We start from the raw sequence: 19,670 nt of genomic DNA, 5'->3' as shown, positions 1-19,670 counted from the left end.
CAGTATAGTCCTATAAAAAACCTGTTAGTGACTATTTATTAATATTTTGAAGAATAATAAGAAAGTATAGCTGTCTATGGAGTACACAAACTATTTGGTCATTTCATATGAAATGTTCGTTTTTGTAATTTTAGAAATTCGAAGTAGCATTATTGGACTTTAATTGTTTACCACATTTATGTTTACATATTTTAATTAGCATTATCAATTCTCTCTTTGTTGGTGATATTTATTGTAACTACCATCAAATATGATCAAATATCTTTGTAGGAGTAGTAGTTTTATGATATTTGACAATAAATTCACAAAATGTTAGTTTCTAGTTGTTCGTATAAAATGTCGGATTTTCGAAAAAATATATCTCTAGACCCATAGGAGCAGTACGTTCTGTACAATATTTTTATGATATATTGCTTTTTAAAAAGATATGTCTCGGGGGCTTTTTAAAATTTGCTCGATTAAACTATCTCAAAGTCTCTCCTTCCCGTTTTAAGCTAATACTTCGAAAATAATATAGGGCCCTCGCTCTCCGGGGGTTTAGCGGGGCGGGTCAGGGGGGGAAGGATGGCCTTTTTTTTTAGCGTTGCGATCTCGTCTTGTGAGATTGTGACATGTCGTTCATCGACCAACCTACTCGTTGAAATTGTCCAATCGGAAAGATAGATAAGTAAGGCTACCATGGAGGGCGGGAGTGGCGGGTTTGATGCCGTTTTTCGATTTCAGGGGCTTTTTAAAATTTACTCGATAAAACTATCTCAAAGTTTCTCCTTCCCGTTTTAAGCTAATATTTCGAAAGTGATATAGGGCCGTCGCTCTCCGGGGGTTTAGCGGGGCGGGTCAGACGGGGAAGGATGGCCTTTTTTTTTAGCGTTACAATCCTGCTCTAGTGAGATTGTGACATGTCATCGACCAACCTACTCGCTGAAAGTGTACGTTTGAAAAGTCATATAAGTAAGGCTGCCATGGAGGGCGGGAGTGGCGGGTTTGATGAGTATTGCATAATTTTATGCTTGTAAAAATCCCGGGTAGGGCCGGGCTCGAACTCACAATCTATGGGTTGGCAGACAGGCGCGTTATCACGCTGCTACCGTTACTCCAACAAAAACCTTACTCATCATTGTAATTTGAGCGAGAGTGAGATAATCCATCACCACTTTAAGCGCATTAAATTATAAAAAAAAAACTATATCTCTCTCTAAATTAACATGCATTGTGAGTCTATACATTGTAAACATGATTTTCCTACCCACTTCTATTCTTAAATGAATAAACAACAGCTTGACACTGGATTTTGAAATGCAAATTTATATTTAGCAAATTTACTCTACTTTAAATGCTGTCCTGTTACATTTTCTATTGGTATTGGTATTTGTAAAAATGGAAACAATCCTCCAGGGCCGTTCCATCACAAGCTGGACCAAGCTTCTGTGGGTCGAAAGTATATTTGTGTGGACCGACATTTAGAGTTATTTCATATTTACCGGAAAGTCGTAGTTAGGCAATTATTATTATTAAGTGAGTTAAAGGACAACTGATTTTTAGGTAGCTTTGAGGAGCATCCATTTTAATGAAAGGTAGGGACCTTACCACGGGTTATAGATCGATTCTCGTATTATCTAAGCATATGAAACGACTCTATAACAATTTTTTTTGGTCGGCTATTCAATTGGTTCATGATTACGATCTTTTTCCGACTGCTAAACTGAAGAACCTCAGTAATAATAAGGTGTTTGTTGACTCAGATTCAATATGAGGGGATCTCCAGTCACAGCGGTCAGTAATGATATTTAAAAAACTGAAAGTTGTTTATTTGCGCCGACATTTCGCCCTGAGTATTAGTTCTTCATCAGAGCGACTCATACAGAGCTAGGTCTTTCTACCTGCCCTCATACCTGACGAATATATTTATTAATTCCAAGTAGATAAATAAATTTATAGTATGTGATGGTTTCATATCTATACATTTAATTCTGTTGATTTTATAAAAGTATATTTTATTATTTTATTAGAAATACGTTCCGGGTACCGTCAATAAAAATCTGGTATAGTAATAAATTATTTAATTTTAGCCATGTTGCAAGGCTTCATAAGGGCTAAAAAGATACAAACAACTAAGATAGATTTACAGTGAATAGTATAAATAAACAAGGATTACAAATGGTTATTAGACAATTATTGAAAACGAAAATAATAAATAAAAAATGGATACAAAAGAAATATAAAAATATAGTAAACTCTTAACCCGGCAAGAGTGTTCTACTTTCTTTTTTTTTTTTTTTTAGGCAAATCAAAATCTGCAGTGATTGAGTTTTAATAAAAAACTGGTTCTGGAAATTAATGGAGTGGACTGTATTTAGTGGATTATGAATAATGAGACATTGTGGAATAGAGCCTATATTCTTGTATATTTTATGACATTTAGTTATATGGTTTAAAACCAAAAGTGATTACAATTTGGATTAGTGAGATTAGCTGAATTTTAATTATTGAATATTTAATGAATGGACCATTTACTTGATGATTGACTTCTCATATTAAGCTTTTCTGTGGAGTTTGAAGACTAGTTCTTGTGTTATGCGTGGTCCTCTCATCCTGATTCCGCCTCCCTCCCTCCCCCCTCTCCGACTCATCCTAAATGATAGTTGAGTATAAGCAAAATGAGGTTGCCCTTGTTGATGAGTTCACTCATCAATGTCTTTGTTATCATTATATGTGTTGGTCCCACAAAATAAATATATGACACCATATTTACCATGGTTGGTTGATCACCTCTCGATGACCTCCCCCTCCGTATCTTGGAAATTACCAGGAAGGGCATAAAAATAATAATAATAATAAGGTTAACTAAAAATGTTACATTTGAACAAATAAAATTACGCCTTTAAATGTTTACTGTATTTTTATATTTCTTTTGTATCCATTTTTTATTTGTTATTATTTCCGTTTTAATTAATTGTGTATTACCCTTTTGTAATTCTTTATTTATTTATATGTTTGAATGTAAATATATAGTTGTCGTGTGAATCTTTTTTTGCCCTGATGATGCCTTGCAACGAGGGCCGAAACGTTGGCTAAAATTAAATAGTTAATTACTGATTGAGTTTTTTTTTTATTGACCGCTCCCGGATCATGTTATTTTTATTTATAAAACACACTCAATCAACAAGCTCCCAATATTCTATTATTGTTTGTGTATTATATTTTCTGTGGAGTATTTATTTAAATATTAATAAACCTGGCCATGATTTTCCATTAAACCGATTTTGCAAGAGCTATGTTTACTTGAAAAATATTCGACGCGGAGTTAGTATGTATTTCGTTATACACAAAATAAATAAAATTCATTGGATGAGCGAATCAAGTGCTGTGTTGACACACGTGATGTTTTCCTCCAGCGCTATATTGAAAGTCTCGTCACGTGATTCAGTTCGTAATATTCTACGTGATAACGCCTTTGCTAAATGAAAATAACAATACTCTGAGTTAATTAATTCTTCTTTTATTTTATTTTCTTTAATTACTTTTAATAAATTAGCATGTATAAGGAAATCTTATAGTCAACTTACTTGAGATGCAAGATGAGTTGTAGATTAAAAAAATAGATATAATTTATATGCGATTACAAGGAAACTTTTTTTTATATACATGTTTCCAACTAATCCTTCATTCATGACACCACTTAAGGATGCACTATTTGACAAATAAACAAGAAAAAAAAAATTAGCTTGTAGATTATAATGTGTTTGTTGTTGACAGACTATTAATTATATATGTGGAGAGGATTGGTGGAAGTACGATATGTGCAATATGTACTAAATACAAATAACTAAAATATAAACATTTTATTTACTGATATTTACTAAAAATCATTTAGTAAATTTGAACTAAGATCATAATGATATGATACAGGCATGTAGAGAATCAACCCATTGGTAGCACTCTAATCAAATAAATACAAAAAACGAGAAAATAACTATTATAAAAAAGTTAGTTATAAAATTATTTATTACTTCTCTTTTTTCATACTTATGTGTAATCTCTTTATCATTTTAATTTCTTCTTATACTGTTTCTTTATTATTATTATTTTCATTTTATCATTGTTGGCCCACTTTTCTTTTTCTGCATAGTTATATTTCACCTCTTTATCTTTCTAATTTCTTCTAATACTATTTTTTTATTATTATTATTTTATTTCACCTCTTTATCTTTCTAATTTCCTGTTGTTTTTTTGTTTTGTCTTTTTATTATATTTGATTCCATTATGGTTGGTCACTTCTCTTTTTCTTCATACTTATATGTAACCTCTTAATCTTTTTAATTTCTCCTTATACTGTTTTTTTTTTTAATTATTATTTTCATTTTATCATTGTTGACCCACTTTTCTTTTTCTTCTTAGCTATATATCACCTCTTTATCTTTCTAATTTCTTCTAATACTATTATTTTATTTCACCTCTTTATCTTTCTAATTTCTTCTTGTTTTTTTGTTGTTTTTTTTGTCTTTTAATTATATTTGATTTCATTATGGTTGGTCACTTCGCTTTTTCTTCATACTTATATGTGACCTCTTAATCTTTTTCATTTCTCCTGTACTGTTTTTTTTAAATTATTGTTTTCATTTTGTCATTGTTGGCCCACTTTTCTTTTTCTTCATAGCTATATCATCTCATACATATATCACCTCTTTATCTTTCTAATTTCTTCTTGTTTTTTTTTTTTTTTGTTTTGTCTTTTTATTTTATTTTATTCCATTATGGTTGGTCACTTCTCTTTTTCTTCTTACTTATATGTAACCTTTTTATCTTTTTAATTTCTTCTTATACTGTTTTTATTTTTTTTATTATATTTCATAGTATTATGGTTGGTAACGTCTCTTTTCTTCATAGTAATTTATCACCTTTTTATATTTTTAGTATTTTCTTATTCTGTTTTTTTACTATTATTAATTTTTATCATGGTTGGTCAATTATCTATTTCTTCGCAGTTATATACTCCCTTTTTTTTTCTTTTCTTTCTTTTTTTTTTCTTTACTTTACTTATATATTTTCATGTTATTCATTTTATAGTTTACTTTCGCACATTTTTAAAATCTTAATAGAGAACTGTTTGATTTTAAATAATATATATTTTTTCCCATATATTTTCTATGTTTGTTAACTTTTTATATAAATTCTTGCTATTCCAATGTTATACGTTATTTTCTTATATTATTACTTTTTAAATTTCTTATAATACTTTTTTTTCTTTTTTTATGATTGTTATCTCAGTTTGTTTTTATTTCTGATAGTAATCTAAATTTTGAGACGAAACTCCATCACAAAAAAAAATTATGTTTCACTTATTTGTGTTTGTTACTCCTCACTGACCGCACCTCCGACCATCTTCTACTCATATAAAACTTATAATTATTGTGAAATAATTATTATTGTGAAATAGTATAAGGTTCTTTTAATCTACAGTTATGTATTTATACTATGTTCATACAAGATTTCATATTAACTTATAGCAAAGAAGCTCCAGTCTGTCCAAGAAAGCCACTGGTTTCATATGTCAATGAAACTTACACAAGAGTTGCTCCAATTTGTACACTTTTATGAAAAATAGTCTCATAACAAAGGTTAATAAAGTTTTTTTTTTTGGCTCATCAAATATGAGCAAAAATGAATTTCCAGTATTAAATTGTAAGTGGCCGAAGAAAAAAAAAAAATCAAGAAACAAGTCTACTTTTATAAAACTACATTTGTACACTAAGTTTCGTCGACATTGACTTGGCCGAAATGTTTTTTGTTGGATTGCTTAAAACAAAATAAAAACAACCAGTAAAAATTCACCTTTCTCGATATTGAAATAACGTCTTTAAGATTAGATCAGCGGCTCACAAATTTTGTTTGATCGGAGATCAAATAACGGTGAATTCGTTTATACGTATTTTATCGAAAGGAACCACACTCATCAACATGGTTTTTTCACAATTCCCATCACTATCCGGGTCCCAAACCTGAGCACTATCGATGAAGGAATAGGATGAATTGGATACAATTCAATATAAAGAAGAAGAAATATTATAGAATTAGCTACTCAACTTTCTAATGGAGGATGAGCTTGAGGTGGATGCAAGGCATCAACAGGATAGAGGAGTGGGGGTATTTGACGGATTACAAATTACGTTAAATTAGAAAGCAAAAAGATATAAGATCATATTTAAGTAAATGAATATTAAGAAATTAATTTATATCATTATATATAATTTTTATTATTACTATAATATTATTAAGGGTTAAAGAGACAAATTCTGTAATAACATAGAATAATAACTGTCCGTTATATGTTTAAATGAAGCCTATTGTCTCCACCAATGCATTTATATTCGGAATCGCTTTACCATACAGCACTTGGCCCTGTACAAACGAGCCGAATATTTCCTGGCGTTCTATTCTTGTTTGTGGTTTGTGTCCGATATTTCATTCTCTGTTGGTTTAACGATTGTTAAAGGGTTTTACCAATACGACTGCTGTTTTCACGTACAGAACATCGAGATATTTTGACCTGTTTTCATCAATCTAGAAAGTTCTCTATATGTTAAACTTCGAGATAAATTTTTTTTTTTAAATATTTATTTATTGCTATTTACAACTGTACATTATAATACATTCAGTAAATCTAATCTAAGTTAAATTTGAGTGTTACAGGCGTGTAGAGAAACTACCCATTGGTAGCACTCTAATGGCATTTTACATTAGCTGGTCTCGTGGCCATCTTCTTTTCAGGCGCCACGGAGGATTGTCAGGGATGGAAGAGGATGCAAGATTAAAAACTAGGGGGTTGGACTGGTTAGAGAGTTTATAATGGAAGGAGTGATATCTGGTTCGGGCTAGAACGGTTACATAGCGAATATTAATTTATACAATAAATTAAAATCATTACAAAATACAATATAAACATTTAAAGAAGATAGAGAAAGAAAAAAATAAAACTCTCATTCTGCGTTTTAGTATTAGATAACAAACTGAAACTGAATAAATTAAAATATACTTAATATTGTACAAAACGTTCGTAGAACCTGGAAAAAGTAAATTATTTGTTTACCATCTTAAATTTTGATTTAATACCTTCAGTTCATCTTTTAGTGTAGTTAAGGCATCACTATTGTAAACGTAAAATATTGTTTTATTCCCTCATTTTTTATGTTAACTACTTTTATTTTTTTTTTAAATGGGCTGATACATGTGTTTGTGCTTTTTAAATTTCATATTCTATTCAATTTTCAAAAATAATATATCCATCTTCGATGAATAATAAACTAGTTTTTACTAAATTCAAAAAAATGAATTGACATTTGGTTTATGTCACTGTAAGTAATAGGTCTGTTCTGGCCGGGCAATATAGTTATACTTCAAGGTTCAGAAAAGTTGGATTGTTCTGTAGATAGATACATCTCCTCAATTTTTTTCTTTTTTCGAATGAGTTGCGTTTTATCTATTAATAGCAATTTCTAGGCTGGTAAAATGGTAGGTTAAGATGATTTTTATAATTTGGATGTTTTTTCTATTTTTTTTATTTATTATTCTTATCGTAATAATAATAAAATAAAATCGTAATAATAATTCTTCATTAAAATAAAATTAGTACTTCACAAATATATAATACATGAAATGTAATATTTATATACTTCACTGTCTTCTTCCTTTGATTACTTGTAGCATTATAAGGTGTTGGTATGAGTCCAGCTAAGGTGGTACAGTCTAGCTATAGCCTATGGCTACGTCATAGAATTAATGGAACATGAAGGATTTCCATCGAAAACTTACACAGCCTTAAACTGGGAATATCAACATTCGATAAACTATATACTAGACTACGTTTACACTGATCCTAAACATTGAGCCAAATAATAATAACTCTTTTCGAATTATAGGTGTTTTAAGAAAGAAAAGTTAGCTCAAGTTGTGAATTAGTAGTTGCGTAGAGAATTTAATTTAGTCATTTATAATAATATGATTAGACTTTAAGTTAGTTTTGGAAATTAAATACTCGTTGTCAAAATAATCCATTGTCAGCATAATGGATTTTTTTCACACCGATCTCCAAAACTTTTCTTTAAATTATGGATCAAATCAGATTAACTGTGACGTTTGTTATTAATTTTTTTTTCTCTTCTTAAGAATTATTATTTTTTATCTATTTATTTTATTTTATTTTATTTTTGGTTTACATATATATTTTTGATAATTCATTTTTATAACTCACAAGTGTTCAATATTTATAGCGTTGTAAATGGGTAGGGGTGTTTTAACTATGTAAGGATCACCAGGGCTATCTTGTAATAAATAAAAAAATATAATATGAATATATATGATATGTAAATGTTATAAAAATCGGAATTAAAGGTTGTAGATTTAATGCCTGCGAATTTGAATATTGAGGCACGGAACCTAATTTGTTTGTACCAAAGTATTCGCTATAAAAAGAAAAAGTAGTATTGTGGTTTACTGTGTAAATCCAAAGACATAAAACATTGTGGCGATCCTTAAGCATGGAATCTTTGTCTTAATGAGCTGATTCCTGTTGGAAGATTGCCACATCGCGTTGTAAATCTCAGTCTTTGTTTGTAAACGACAGCAGATAATCATCAAGCATACATTTACTTCACGTAGCCAAGTTATTGACTTACGATCAAATAATACCATAAATCGATAAGTGTTTGGCTAGTGATATTTAAAATGTCTAGGTATCAGATTTACTTTTTATTCGGAGCTAACAGTTCCTTGGGCTAATTGGTTCAAAGCCTATGTCTATTTAATTTAATATTTATTTCATATTTATACTATTTATTAGGAGGATGAGAACAAATGCTGAACTGGCAGGCCTCTACAGGAACCCGGATATTGTAAGCGTGATCAAAATGGGACGGCTTCGGTGGGCGAGCCATGTATTAATAATTACCCAGGATCAGATTCCTAGGATGATCCTGGACGAAAGAATATATGGGACAAGGAGAGTAGGAAGACCCCGGCTTCGATGGATCGATGAAGTGTCATTTTGGGAATCCACTATTGGAGAGTACGGCAACCATTAGACGGACGAAGTTGCGGGAGGCCTTGACTCTTCAAGAGTTGTAGCGCCACAGATGATGCTGACGTATCAGATTTATACGGTTTATTGAATCTACCTAAAATCTTTAATACATGGGGAAGACCTTTATCGGACTTATTTGGAATTAATTTCTATTTAATCATAATATAAAGCTGTATCACAATTTTAAAAATTGGTAGCTAAAATTCATGGAAGCTAATTTAACGCATTGATATATTATTAACAAAGATTTGTCAGGTGAATTATAAGAAAGTTATTATCAGGCACGCAACTATTCCTAGCTACCGTCTGGATCATTATTATTATTTTTTGTTACAAATGTAATAATAAAGAAATTAAGGATATAAAATAGAAAAAAATAAGGTATAGGAATGTAATAAAAGGCCGATTTTTTTTTCAAATTCATGAAATAGCCTTTTATTTATGCAATAAATTAAAATCATACAAAATAAAATATAAACATTTAAAGAAGATAAAGAGAAGAAAGAAAATAAATAAATAAATTTATATGTATAATAATTGACAAAACATTAACTTCTTTCTATCAATTTTCTTTCAATCTTTCTATATACTTTCCTGTATAGGCCATCCCTTTCGGGAGTAATAGTTGGCACTTCCCGGGGTGACCAGCCCTATTGGGAGGCGAGTTCTTTCCATTTCTTCTTCCATACATCCCTGTCCCTTGCATCTCTCCACCAGAGTGGTCCTGCGATCCTCTTGAACATATCGCTCCATCTTTTTTTTTTTGACATTCTCTTCTTCTTTGAAGGTCCTATGGAGTCCATTCTGTGGCAATGTTTGACTATCTGTCATATTCGCACCGAAGGAGATGCCCTGCCCATTTCCATTTGCTCAATCTTGTCATCTTCAGTGTGTCAGTGAGTCCTGTTTCTTTCTGGTTCCAAGCATTTTTTATTCGACCCCTTTTCCTCACATTCACAATGCTTCTTTCAATATTATTTTGCCACACCTGTAATTTCCTTTCCTGAGCTATAGTTAGTGATCACGCTTCCATGAGTGACTTGCATTGAGGCTAATTAATGCAACTATCGAAGACCTGCCTTTTAAGGTCGATACTTGTTTTTGATTTCATTATGGCTAACTATATTTAGATGAAAATTAATATAGTTAAAATAAATAGTTAAAATATATTAATAAAATATTGAAATTCTAGTTATTCGGAAAAAACGGTTCGGTGTATGAAAAAGTATATCTAAGAAACCATCGGATGTAAAGATGTCATTTAGCACTCAAATCAAAGTTTCATCATTTTCTATGAAATAATGTTTTAAAAAAATGTATCTCTAGAACTATTGAGCATGTGTTAGGGCCCATATTTTCGTAAATTTATTCTACTTATAATAGAAGTTTTGAAGATAAACGTTATAAACTAATTTATAGTACATTTATAAATAGCTCTAATTTGAATTCTGGATGATATATGTACGTCAAATAGTTCCTGAGGTATATTTCTTTATAAATCAAAATGTTTTTTCAAAACAACTAGAAATCAACATTTGTGGAAGCCTGTGTGTGTTTGGAAGCCTTACGGGGTCCTCCGAGCCTCATTGTCGGATTTAAGTAATCCGAATTTTGCAGTTTTTTTTGGATTTATATAAAGTCGGGGTCGGGGGTCTCATTTTCTGATTCCCCCCCCTTTCCGTGGACACCGGAAGACTCCGAAGACGCTGCGACTGCAATGCCGCCCCAGCCTAAGCATCATGCAAGCTAGGCCCTGGCCTACCACTACCATCACGCCGGAGTCCAGGACACGTTGGCCAGCCACGGAGGTACGAAGACGTCTCTTCAGACAACAGGCGAAGATACGTGGTTTTCACCATATTCGCCCACCGTACACCTCGACGAGGGAAGCGGCTAGGATACGTCACCGCGGCGGCGAAGACGTCACCAGATAAGCCAATATAAGTTATGAGACCCCAATGTTCAGTTTCATATATTCATATTCATATATAGATAAAGATTACTGAACTAACACACTAATATAATTGCCCCCCCAGGGATTAATACTTTATAAATAGAAGAAAATATACATGTATGTTTTTATGAGAAGAAAGTGTCTCACAATTACCAGCCCCCCTTTTCCACACATTAATTACAAGCATAAAATTACACTCGGTACACCTGCAGTATAGAACGAGCAGGTCCCGATGTAAACACTCATAAAGTAGTTTTATGTCTATTAAATTTATAAAAAGAACCATTGATCATTCAGAAACGTTTAGAGGTTCTTTCCTTTTATGAAGACAGCCTTAATTTGTTCCAGCTGTTAATTCCCAGGTCTTTGTAATGGATTTTGGAAAGTGGTGCAAAGTATACCTACGTATCTATAAAGATATTAATAATAAAAAATGAATCAACACAGAGTAAACTAAAGGTTTTTCCTAGAATTATTCTTTAAGGAAGTTGATTTATAAATTCTGAATTTTACAAGTGGGTCGAAAATGCTAAATATCAGCCATATCTATAAGGTTGAGCAGAATAACCCAGTTTACTTTGTCTGTACTAGATTGCCCTTTCGCCGTTAATGAATTGAATAAGAAATGACATTGTCAGTATTTAAGCTAATATAGGTCATAGATTCTCAAACGTCATAAAAATGATTTCGCCTAATTATCTAATTGAGCTCAAACTAGTTCGGATCGTCAAATCAGATGATCTTAAATAATAGAGAGCGGACCACAGTGCTGCGGGTTCAATTAATGCTTGTCAGTCGCTTGTCATGTAACTCCACTAATAAAATTTTTATTGTTATTTTAATTTTAATTGCACATCATTAAATAAAATACTTGTATATATATATATATATATATATAAACCAATCCTTAGACATAAAATTTGTAAGCTTATTAGTACTTAGACATTTAAAAGTGTAATAGGTATTTGAATTTAGTTTAGGTCTGTGTACAAGATTTTTGAAGTTGCATTCCGTTATGGATAAGTCTTATATTTTGTAAATCTGATTTTAAATAAGTACTTTTCAATTATTATTATTTTTTATTATTTCAAATAGAAAATAAATTCATTTTGTACTCAAATAAAATAATTTTTATCCCAATTAAGTCTAATAACACTCTGTATTTCTTTCGGGGATTGGTTCGCGATTTTACGGTACCTACTTTATAGAGGCTGAATAGAAAGGCTCCCGAATCCACAGGGTTGACTTACGGCTAATTTAAGGAAATAAAGAATTATCTGCCACAGCCGGATTCGAACCCGAGCTCAAAAATCAGTAAATTAGCGCCTTACTCACTTATCTACCCGCTCTCTTGCTAAATTAATTGAAAAACTATATTTTTATCAAGCGTAATTTGTTTCTTTATATTAAGAATTTATGAATTCAACACAGCTAAAATTTATTCATGGAAGAAACGATACTAAGAGTAAAAAAAAAAAAGAAGAAAAAAACGGAAATAATAGGCTCGAAAAGGCCTTGAGGCCTAAGGATAATATGCTGCCTTCAGTTTTAGGCCAACTGTTTACTCACAAATATGGCGAGTCGTAACTGCTAGTGACGTAATAAAAGGATTCGATGTGGTCCATTAGATATCCTGCAATAGGTTACTACTGTCATCATGGTGTTCTATATTTTAGTTGAATTAACAATGTTATTTTTTTTAATTTATTTTTATTTTTTATGATTCTTACCCTGATTGTTGAGTGGTAGTATTTCTTGATGTAGAACAGGTTTTTGATCGAGTCTGTCACCCGGGACTGCACTCTGGACTCTGTAAATTCCTACCATCCACATACTTTCTAATCATCCGTGCCTTTCTTACTGATAGATTATTCCAAGTAAACCACAATAGTTCCTATTCATCCCTCTATTCTCATTCCACTGGTGTTCCTCAAGGTAGTAGTACTCAGTTCCCATCCTCTATGCAGCATAAGCAATCCTCAACAATTTGCCGATTACTCATGTATGCTCATAGTTAATAATAACCCTTTAATAGCATCCCAAACTCTCCAAACCCGTATCACAGCCCTCGAAGAATGGTGTCGTAATTAGAGGATTAAAATAAATCCCATCAAATCATCTTTACTCTCCGTCGTAAACCTACCGACTGCCCTACAATATCCTTTAATAATGTTGCTCTTACCCCGGTCAAACCGATCCGTTACCTTGGACTACATCTGGACAAACGACTAACCTGGAATCCCCACTCAAGACTGAAAGGTCAGGAAACTGCACGTTGATTCCGACTATTACAACACTTACTAGACAAGCGGTCTGAACTTCCAACACATTACAAAAGACTGATCTACATGACTGTAATAAGGCCAATGTGGACATATGGAGTTGAGCTTTGGGGCTCCACTAAACCTTTGAATTCCTCTCGTATCCAATCCTTACAATCCAAAATACTTTAATATTCTCAGTGCTCCTTACTTTGTTATAAATAAAATCATAAGTTTATTACCGATATCATTCCTTCTCTTATAAACTCTTTAACCATTCAAATTCGCGAGATTCTATCTAACCTCTTGCTAGCAATCCTCCGAGGCGCCTGAAAAGAATATGGGCACGAGACCAGCTAATGTAAAATGTCATTAGAGTGCTACCAATGGGTAGTTTCTCTACACGCCTGTAACACTCAAATTTAACTTAGAACAGATTTACTAAATGTATTATAATCTACAGTTGAAAATAGCAATAAATAAATTAAAAAAAAAAAGAATGATCTTATTATTAGTATCCAGAACAATAATGTGCAAATTCTAACTTTTTTTCTGTTCCAAACATTATTACTAAAATTTCTGATTCCCTCATATATAATAAATACCCGTAATAAAGTTATTAATGTTAAATATTTTAGTTTTATTTGAGTAATGCAAGATTTTGACCCCTGCTCCGTCCTCCCCCCACTCCAGACAAATTCTTTTAGCTGCGTCTATGGATACCATCCAAAATGTTTATTATATTACCTCTAATGGTTAAAAATTAATATTTTTTTCTCACGATTTCTAACACGCTTTAAGTCGCATACCAAACTTTGAGATACAGGTTATACTTTTGGACATTTTAAAAAAGGTCAGACGCCTGGAGCAGGGTCCAGTTCGCATGTTAATTCTGCGTGCAAAGGAATTTATGAGTGCGAAGGCTAACAGGTTCTGGTTTGCTAACTCAACCCGTTTAAGTGACCTGCGTAGGTCATTAATTTAAATTGGCCAATATATTTGATATGGAACGCTATATATGGATTTAATTATTTTTATACTAACGTATCTTATTTAATTGGTATATATTTATGAAAAAGTAATATTTTGGAATATACCACATATATTACTGGTTATTTCTGAAAATATTTTCCTGGTTGTTATTCTTATTTGAAATTTATATAAACATGTAATGAGATCCGGCAATCTTAGGCAGTATATACTCGTACATTGATTGAACACTATTTAAATTTTGATATCAATTAATATAAAGATGAAGTGATAAGACGGTAGCTTTAGTAACATAAATTTAGTAACGATTAACTTGGCTGTATAATTTTTATTACTGATCCGATTTAGGTGAATTTTTCTTATTCGTTTAGAAAATTTTATTATCTCTGATATTGTGATGTATAAACTATATAAAATGTGGGAAGAAGATAGTAGACCGTATAAAGTAGATTAGGAGGAAGATAGTCAAAGTGGCGGTCAATAAAAATATCAAAATAGTTTTCTTTTACTACTGTGATACCTTTATTGACCGCCACCCGGACTATTGTTTATTTTTGAAAAGGTGTTTAACAACCTGGTCATCAACGTCTGTTGATTGTTGGTTTTGGTAAGGCCTAGTTGTTCCATAGTCATAGCTTTGTATGGTGTACTGATCCGCACCAGTGGGACTCATTTCCGTATGATTTTAAATATTATAGGCAATTATAATTTGTTTAATAATCGTAACGATAGTGGAAGGGATAGGGAAAGGATGATTAAAGCAGATAAGTAACTATTCTAATTTTAAAAATAAGGCAATATAAATAGATAATTATAATAATTAAAGGTTGATTATTAAGCCTCATGGATGAATTTAATGACTCTTTCTATTACGGATTCCTCGTTTCTCAATGCCATTGGAACATTTGTTGGTATCCCTAACTGGTTCAGAGTTAATTTGTAAACCACCCGGACTATCATCCTCTAATATATAAAATATAATTAGTTTTTATATAATATCTTTCACATTAATTCAATATTTGGACTGTATTGAAACAATTCAGACTGACTGACCTTTCAAAGTGTGGGAAATGATTTTTTAGCAATGTTAAACGAAGTTCATTTTCGTTTTTAGCACCTCGAGAAACCCTTAAATACGAATTTTTGAAAAAAATCGAAACATTTTTAGCCCAAAATTTCCGCCCTACTTTGCATTTGATTCCTTTTGAAAAATAGGAATATTTTAATTTCTTTGAAAAATGGTATTTGAGGGTTTGACACAACGCTAGAAACCAATTTCTTTCGCTGTTTCCTTGAAAAATATTTGTACTAAAATCCTCATTGGTTTTTTATTTTTAGTGGGTAAAAAATCATTTAATAAAATCGGTAATATTTCTTTTCCTAATTTTTTAGAAGGAGACAAATTGATTGATATATGATGAATGGTAAAAAATGTATTTATTTTTAGCTGTGCACCAAAAATCCTTTATTAATAAATTTTTTTTACCGAAATTCTATCTAGACTAGCCTATATTCTTCCTGGGAAAATCCTGAACATTCTGGTGCGGCAGTGCATAAAGCAAAAACAAACAAATATTCAGTTTTATATATTAGATTATATAGAGAATAACATACCTATATTTGTATGTTGGAAACATTAATTTGCCTAATCTTAAACTTCGTCTCAAGATTTATCTATCTGTAACAATTAGATTCTATAATAATTAAACGGGTCTACAAAAAATATACATGAAATAAAAATATAAGTTTTTCAGATGTATGGTATAGTTTTGTGAAATTATATGTATCTCTTACTCAGAGGTAAAAGAAACGCTAACATAAAAGGAGGTCAGTAAAAAAAAAATGTTTTTTTCCTAATTAATGTACAGTAGACTCCGCTAATCTGGACCTTTCCACAACCCAAATCACCCTTTAAAAAAAAAAAAAAATATTTGTTTTTATGTATGTACTGTATATATATATTTACATTAAAAAAACACAACGTATTATCAACTCCTTGTGTACTAAGGCTTAAATAATCTAGTTAAAAATACAAAATCTTTCAAGCTTTTAATTAAAATTTGGAAGCGTTTTATTTTTAAACTTTCTTAATCTGCGGATATAATTATCTGTTTTATTAAATTATATAAATTGGGAGTTGTTGACACAATGTTGGTTTACGCAATTCAATTTTAATTGTCTTTATTTTATTGAAAGGAATTATTACAATCTACCACAAATTAATAGTATAAAGTATTAGTATAGTTATTGTTCATACTATATGTTCAGACATATAAGAATAATAGAAAAAAAATAATAACAAAAGAGATCACTGAATTAAAAAATAAAGTAAAATAATAATAATAAAGAAATACATAAATAAAAGAAAATAACATCATGATTTGTATAAATAAAAATATGAATCTATATAAAAAATATAATAAAATAAAATTGATCGAATAATAAAAAAATAAAATAAACAAATTTTTAAAAAACTGAATTTACAATATTTGCATTCTGGAGAGGAACTCAGAGCCAAGCATTGTAACCACCATGTGGAAGGTACAAGAAGGCTCCAAGGTTTTACACTATTGAACACAAAATTAACTGTGAGTTTTATGAAAATTCGTATGTATGTACTTAGAAAAATTTTATTAGTTTTTCGATACTCTTTTTAAATAAATTACTAAATTTTGCCTCTAAGGCCCCATTAGTTGTAAATTTTTTTAACAAACAACAAATGAAAATTTTAAATTGTTTGACAAAGAAATAGTTAAAAAATAAACTTCTGAACAATGATTAATTATTTATAAAATATTTTAATGTAAATACATTTGTAATTTTTGTTTTTAAACTGATTTCTTATTTAAAAAATAAATAATAAAAAATATTATGAATTAGGTCAATAAGGACTGGTAATACTAATATAAGTGATACTTCACCACTATTTAACTATTGCTTTACGTTTTGGCCTAGCATTTCACTCTCCACAATCTACTAGGAATATTCTACTGAAATACATGGCAAAATAAAAATAAAAATAAATGTAAAAATGACCATAAATGAATTACTTTACATTTCTGTGATATTAAACAATCTCCACATTGTCAATATTTTAATGCCTACAATCAATTTTTGGTCATGCTTTAATTAAATAAATATTATATGAAATAAATAATAAACGTTAAAATTTAATCAATATAGTACAATACTGAATTGATTAATGTCAAGTTATTAATTATGACAAGTAAATTCATTTTACCACTCTTGTTTTACAAATTAGTCATAAATTTCATCATCTTATTGAATAAGAATTTATTTAATGATGCCGACGGTTCATTACCATTGCGTAAAGCAACATCAAATTAAGAGCAGTAGTATTTATATATTAACTGAGAGTAAATCTCAAATTATGGACCATTAATGAGGCTATATTTGGATTCATAAACGAAAGTCTGGAGCTCTGAATTTCAGGCCAATTAAGAACTTCTTAACGTTTAGTTTATCTTATAGAAACATCTAATAGAAATATAATCTAATATTATTAAATACGATCAATTAAACTTGACATTTTTTTCTGAGGTAAAGTACATTAAACCAGTATAACATTTCATAACAGTTTAGCTACTATTACATGATATATGATTATATAATTGACATTATATATAATTGTATATCAGAAATAAAACATTATATAAAAGCGATAGGAGTCACCTGCTAAAAAACATCTGAGGTGTCTAAAATGTGAAAAACTAATTACGGCTTATTTCATGAGTTACAATATTTGACCACATATTAGTGTAATATATAAATAATGCATAATTTAATATTATATTTTACTAAAAAATTATAAATCTTTACTGTTACAATCCATGAAGGTTCAGGGGTTCAGTACTTTGTAAGTAAGTACTGTTACTAGACCAACGGTTGTGCAAGGAGGTGATTTGGTCAGAATCATGCTCGACCGCCAGATTTTTACCAAATTAAGGGTACCCAATTTATGAGGCAGAGTAGACCCCAGGAGGGCTCCAGAACCCACAGGAATCATGGCCTCAGTGTAACAGAAACCAATTTGGAGTTAGTAGCATCGTACCTTACCATGGTGCCACCACTCTCCCTGTTTATTATATTTTATTCAATTATTCAATTTGTAGATTCAGTGTAAATGACCCTACTGGTCGAATTACTTAAAATAAAATAAATACATCTATACAGATTATGAAAAGGATCGTAATTGACCGTGAGTTCAGAAACTTGATAATATTTTTTAGAAAACTTCATCATTTGGCATTTAGGGACGTTTTTATGTTTTGAATCCTTGGAACAGAAAGGTTTTGATATGGCAAATTGTAAAGTTTTCGACGACACATTCGAATAAACGATCTTTCAGAATGAAATATTGTGGCAAAATGGAGAATGGAATTAATAATAAGAATATTTTACATATTTATATAAAAAAATTAATATTTTTTTAAGATCATTTGTTAAAACCTTTTGTACAACCTATACTTTCTCAAATATAAGATTTGTTTATTGACGCATTTAATTAAAACAATAAACTGAACCGACATGGGTAACCTGCCAATAAAAATATATCTACTCAAAATTTGTGATTTTAAGTCTTAAGGTACGAATTCAAATTTCAAATAAAAAAAAAATCCGTTTGTCCGATGCACAATTGCTTTTCTTTTAACTTAATATCTTTTCTTGAATAAACCTTTCCTTAAATTTACTTATATAAAATTTATATTTTAAAAATATAAATAAGTAAAATAAGAAATGGTTAACTCACTCAACAATTACATACATAACATTTAATGAATTTACAACTGATTACATAGCTCTCGTAGATATTATATAACTAGTTTTCCCCTGCCAGGACTGTCGTATAATATTATTTCTTTTTTTTTCTTTAATTCATTCGAATTATAAGCTATATCATGCCAATTATTATTTGCAATATAATATTGTCAAGAAACTCTATTCAACACAAACAGTTCAAAAATCTGCATACTTTACAACGAATATTTTTTGGTTACAGTTTACATAATAAGTAATTACGTTAACCCCCCTTGGTAAATATCATTTCAGTTATTAATTAATTATTTAATTAAGATTCAGCTATTCGTAAGCTTATTTTAATCTTAAATTTTACCATTTGAGATTTCATAGCTTGGCCTAACCATAACTAGGTTGTTTTAGGTTGGCTACGAATGTTTTGTGGTAACCCTCGGGCCTGAATAATTTGAGACATGAAAATTGGAAATTTTTTGAGCCATTCGGTCATCAAAATCGTTACATATTTTGTAGTGCGTCCACTAGGTTCGTATAGTTCATCAGTTTTCTTCCGAACAGGTGCGTACTGTGAACTGCTGGGATTTGGTTGCGAACTAGTGCGAAGAAAAAGAGT

General features: G+C 30.5%; 1 protein-coding gene across 2 annotated transcripts in view; it reads right to left on the bottom strand.

The window, feature by feature from the left end:
- LOC106686762 (facilitated trehalose transporter Tret1) overlaps positions 1 to 19,670 on the bottom strand; it is a 185,496-nt gene that overhangs the window by 149,637 nt on the left and 16,189 nt on the right. The window contains exon 1 of one of the 2 annotated variants that reach the window (XM_014430255.2): positions 15,896 to 15,963. The exons of the other annotated variant lie outside the window; for it this stretch is intronic. Coding sequence (XP_014285741.1) covers positions 15,896 to 15,918 — 23 coding nt within the window. The 5' untranslated portion in view covers positions 15,919 to 15,963. Of the gene's footprint in view, positions 1 to 15,895; positions 15,964 to 19,670 lie in introns of those variants that run through there. 2 annotated transcript variants of the gene reach the window in all.

Source organism: Halyomorpha halys, unplaced genomic scaffold (genome assembly GCF_000696795.3).
Source record: "Halyomorpha halys isolate HHAL.00 unplaced genomic scaffold, Hhal_1.1 Scaffold871.1, whole genome shotgun sequence".
Classification (NCBI taxonomy): Eukaryota; Metazoa; Arthropoda; class Insecta; order Hemiptera; family Pentatomidae; genus Halyomorpha; species Halyomorpha halys.
Note: the sequence above shows the minus strand (reverse complement) of the source record. Positions and strands in the feature narration are given on the sequence as shown.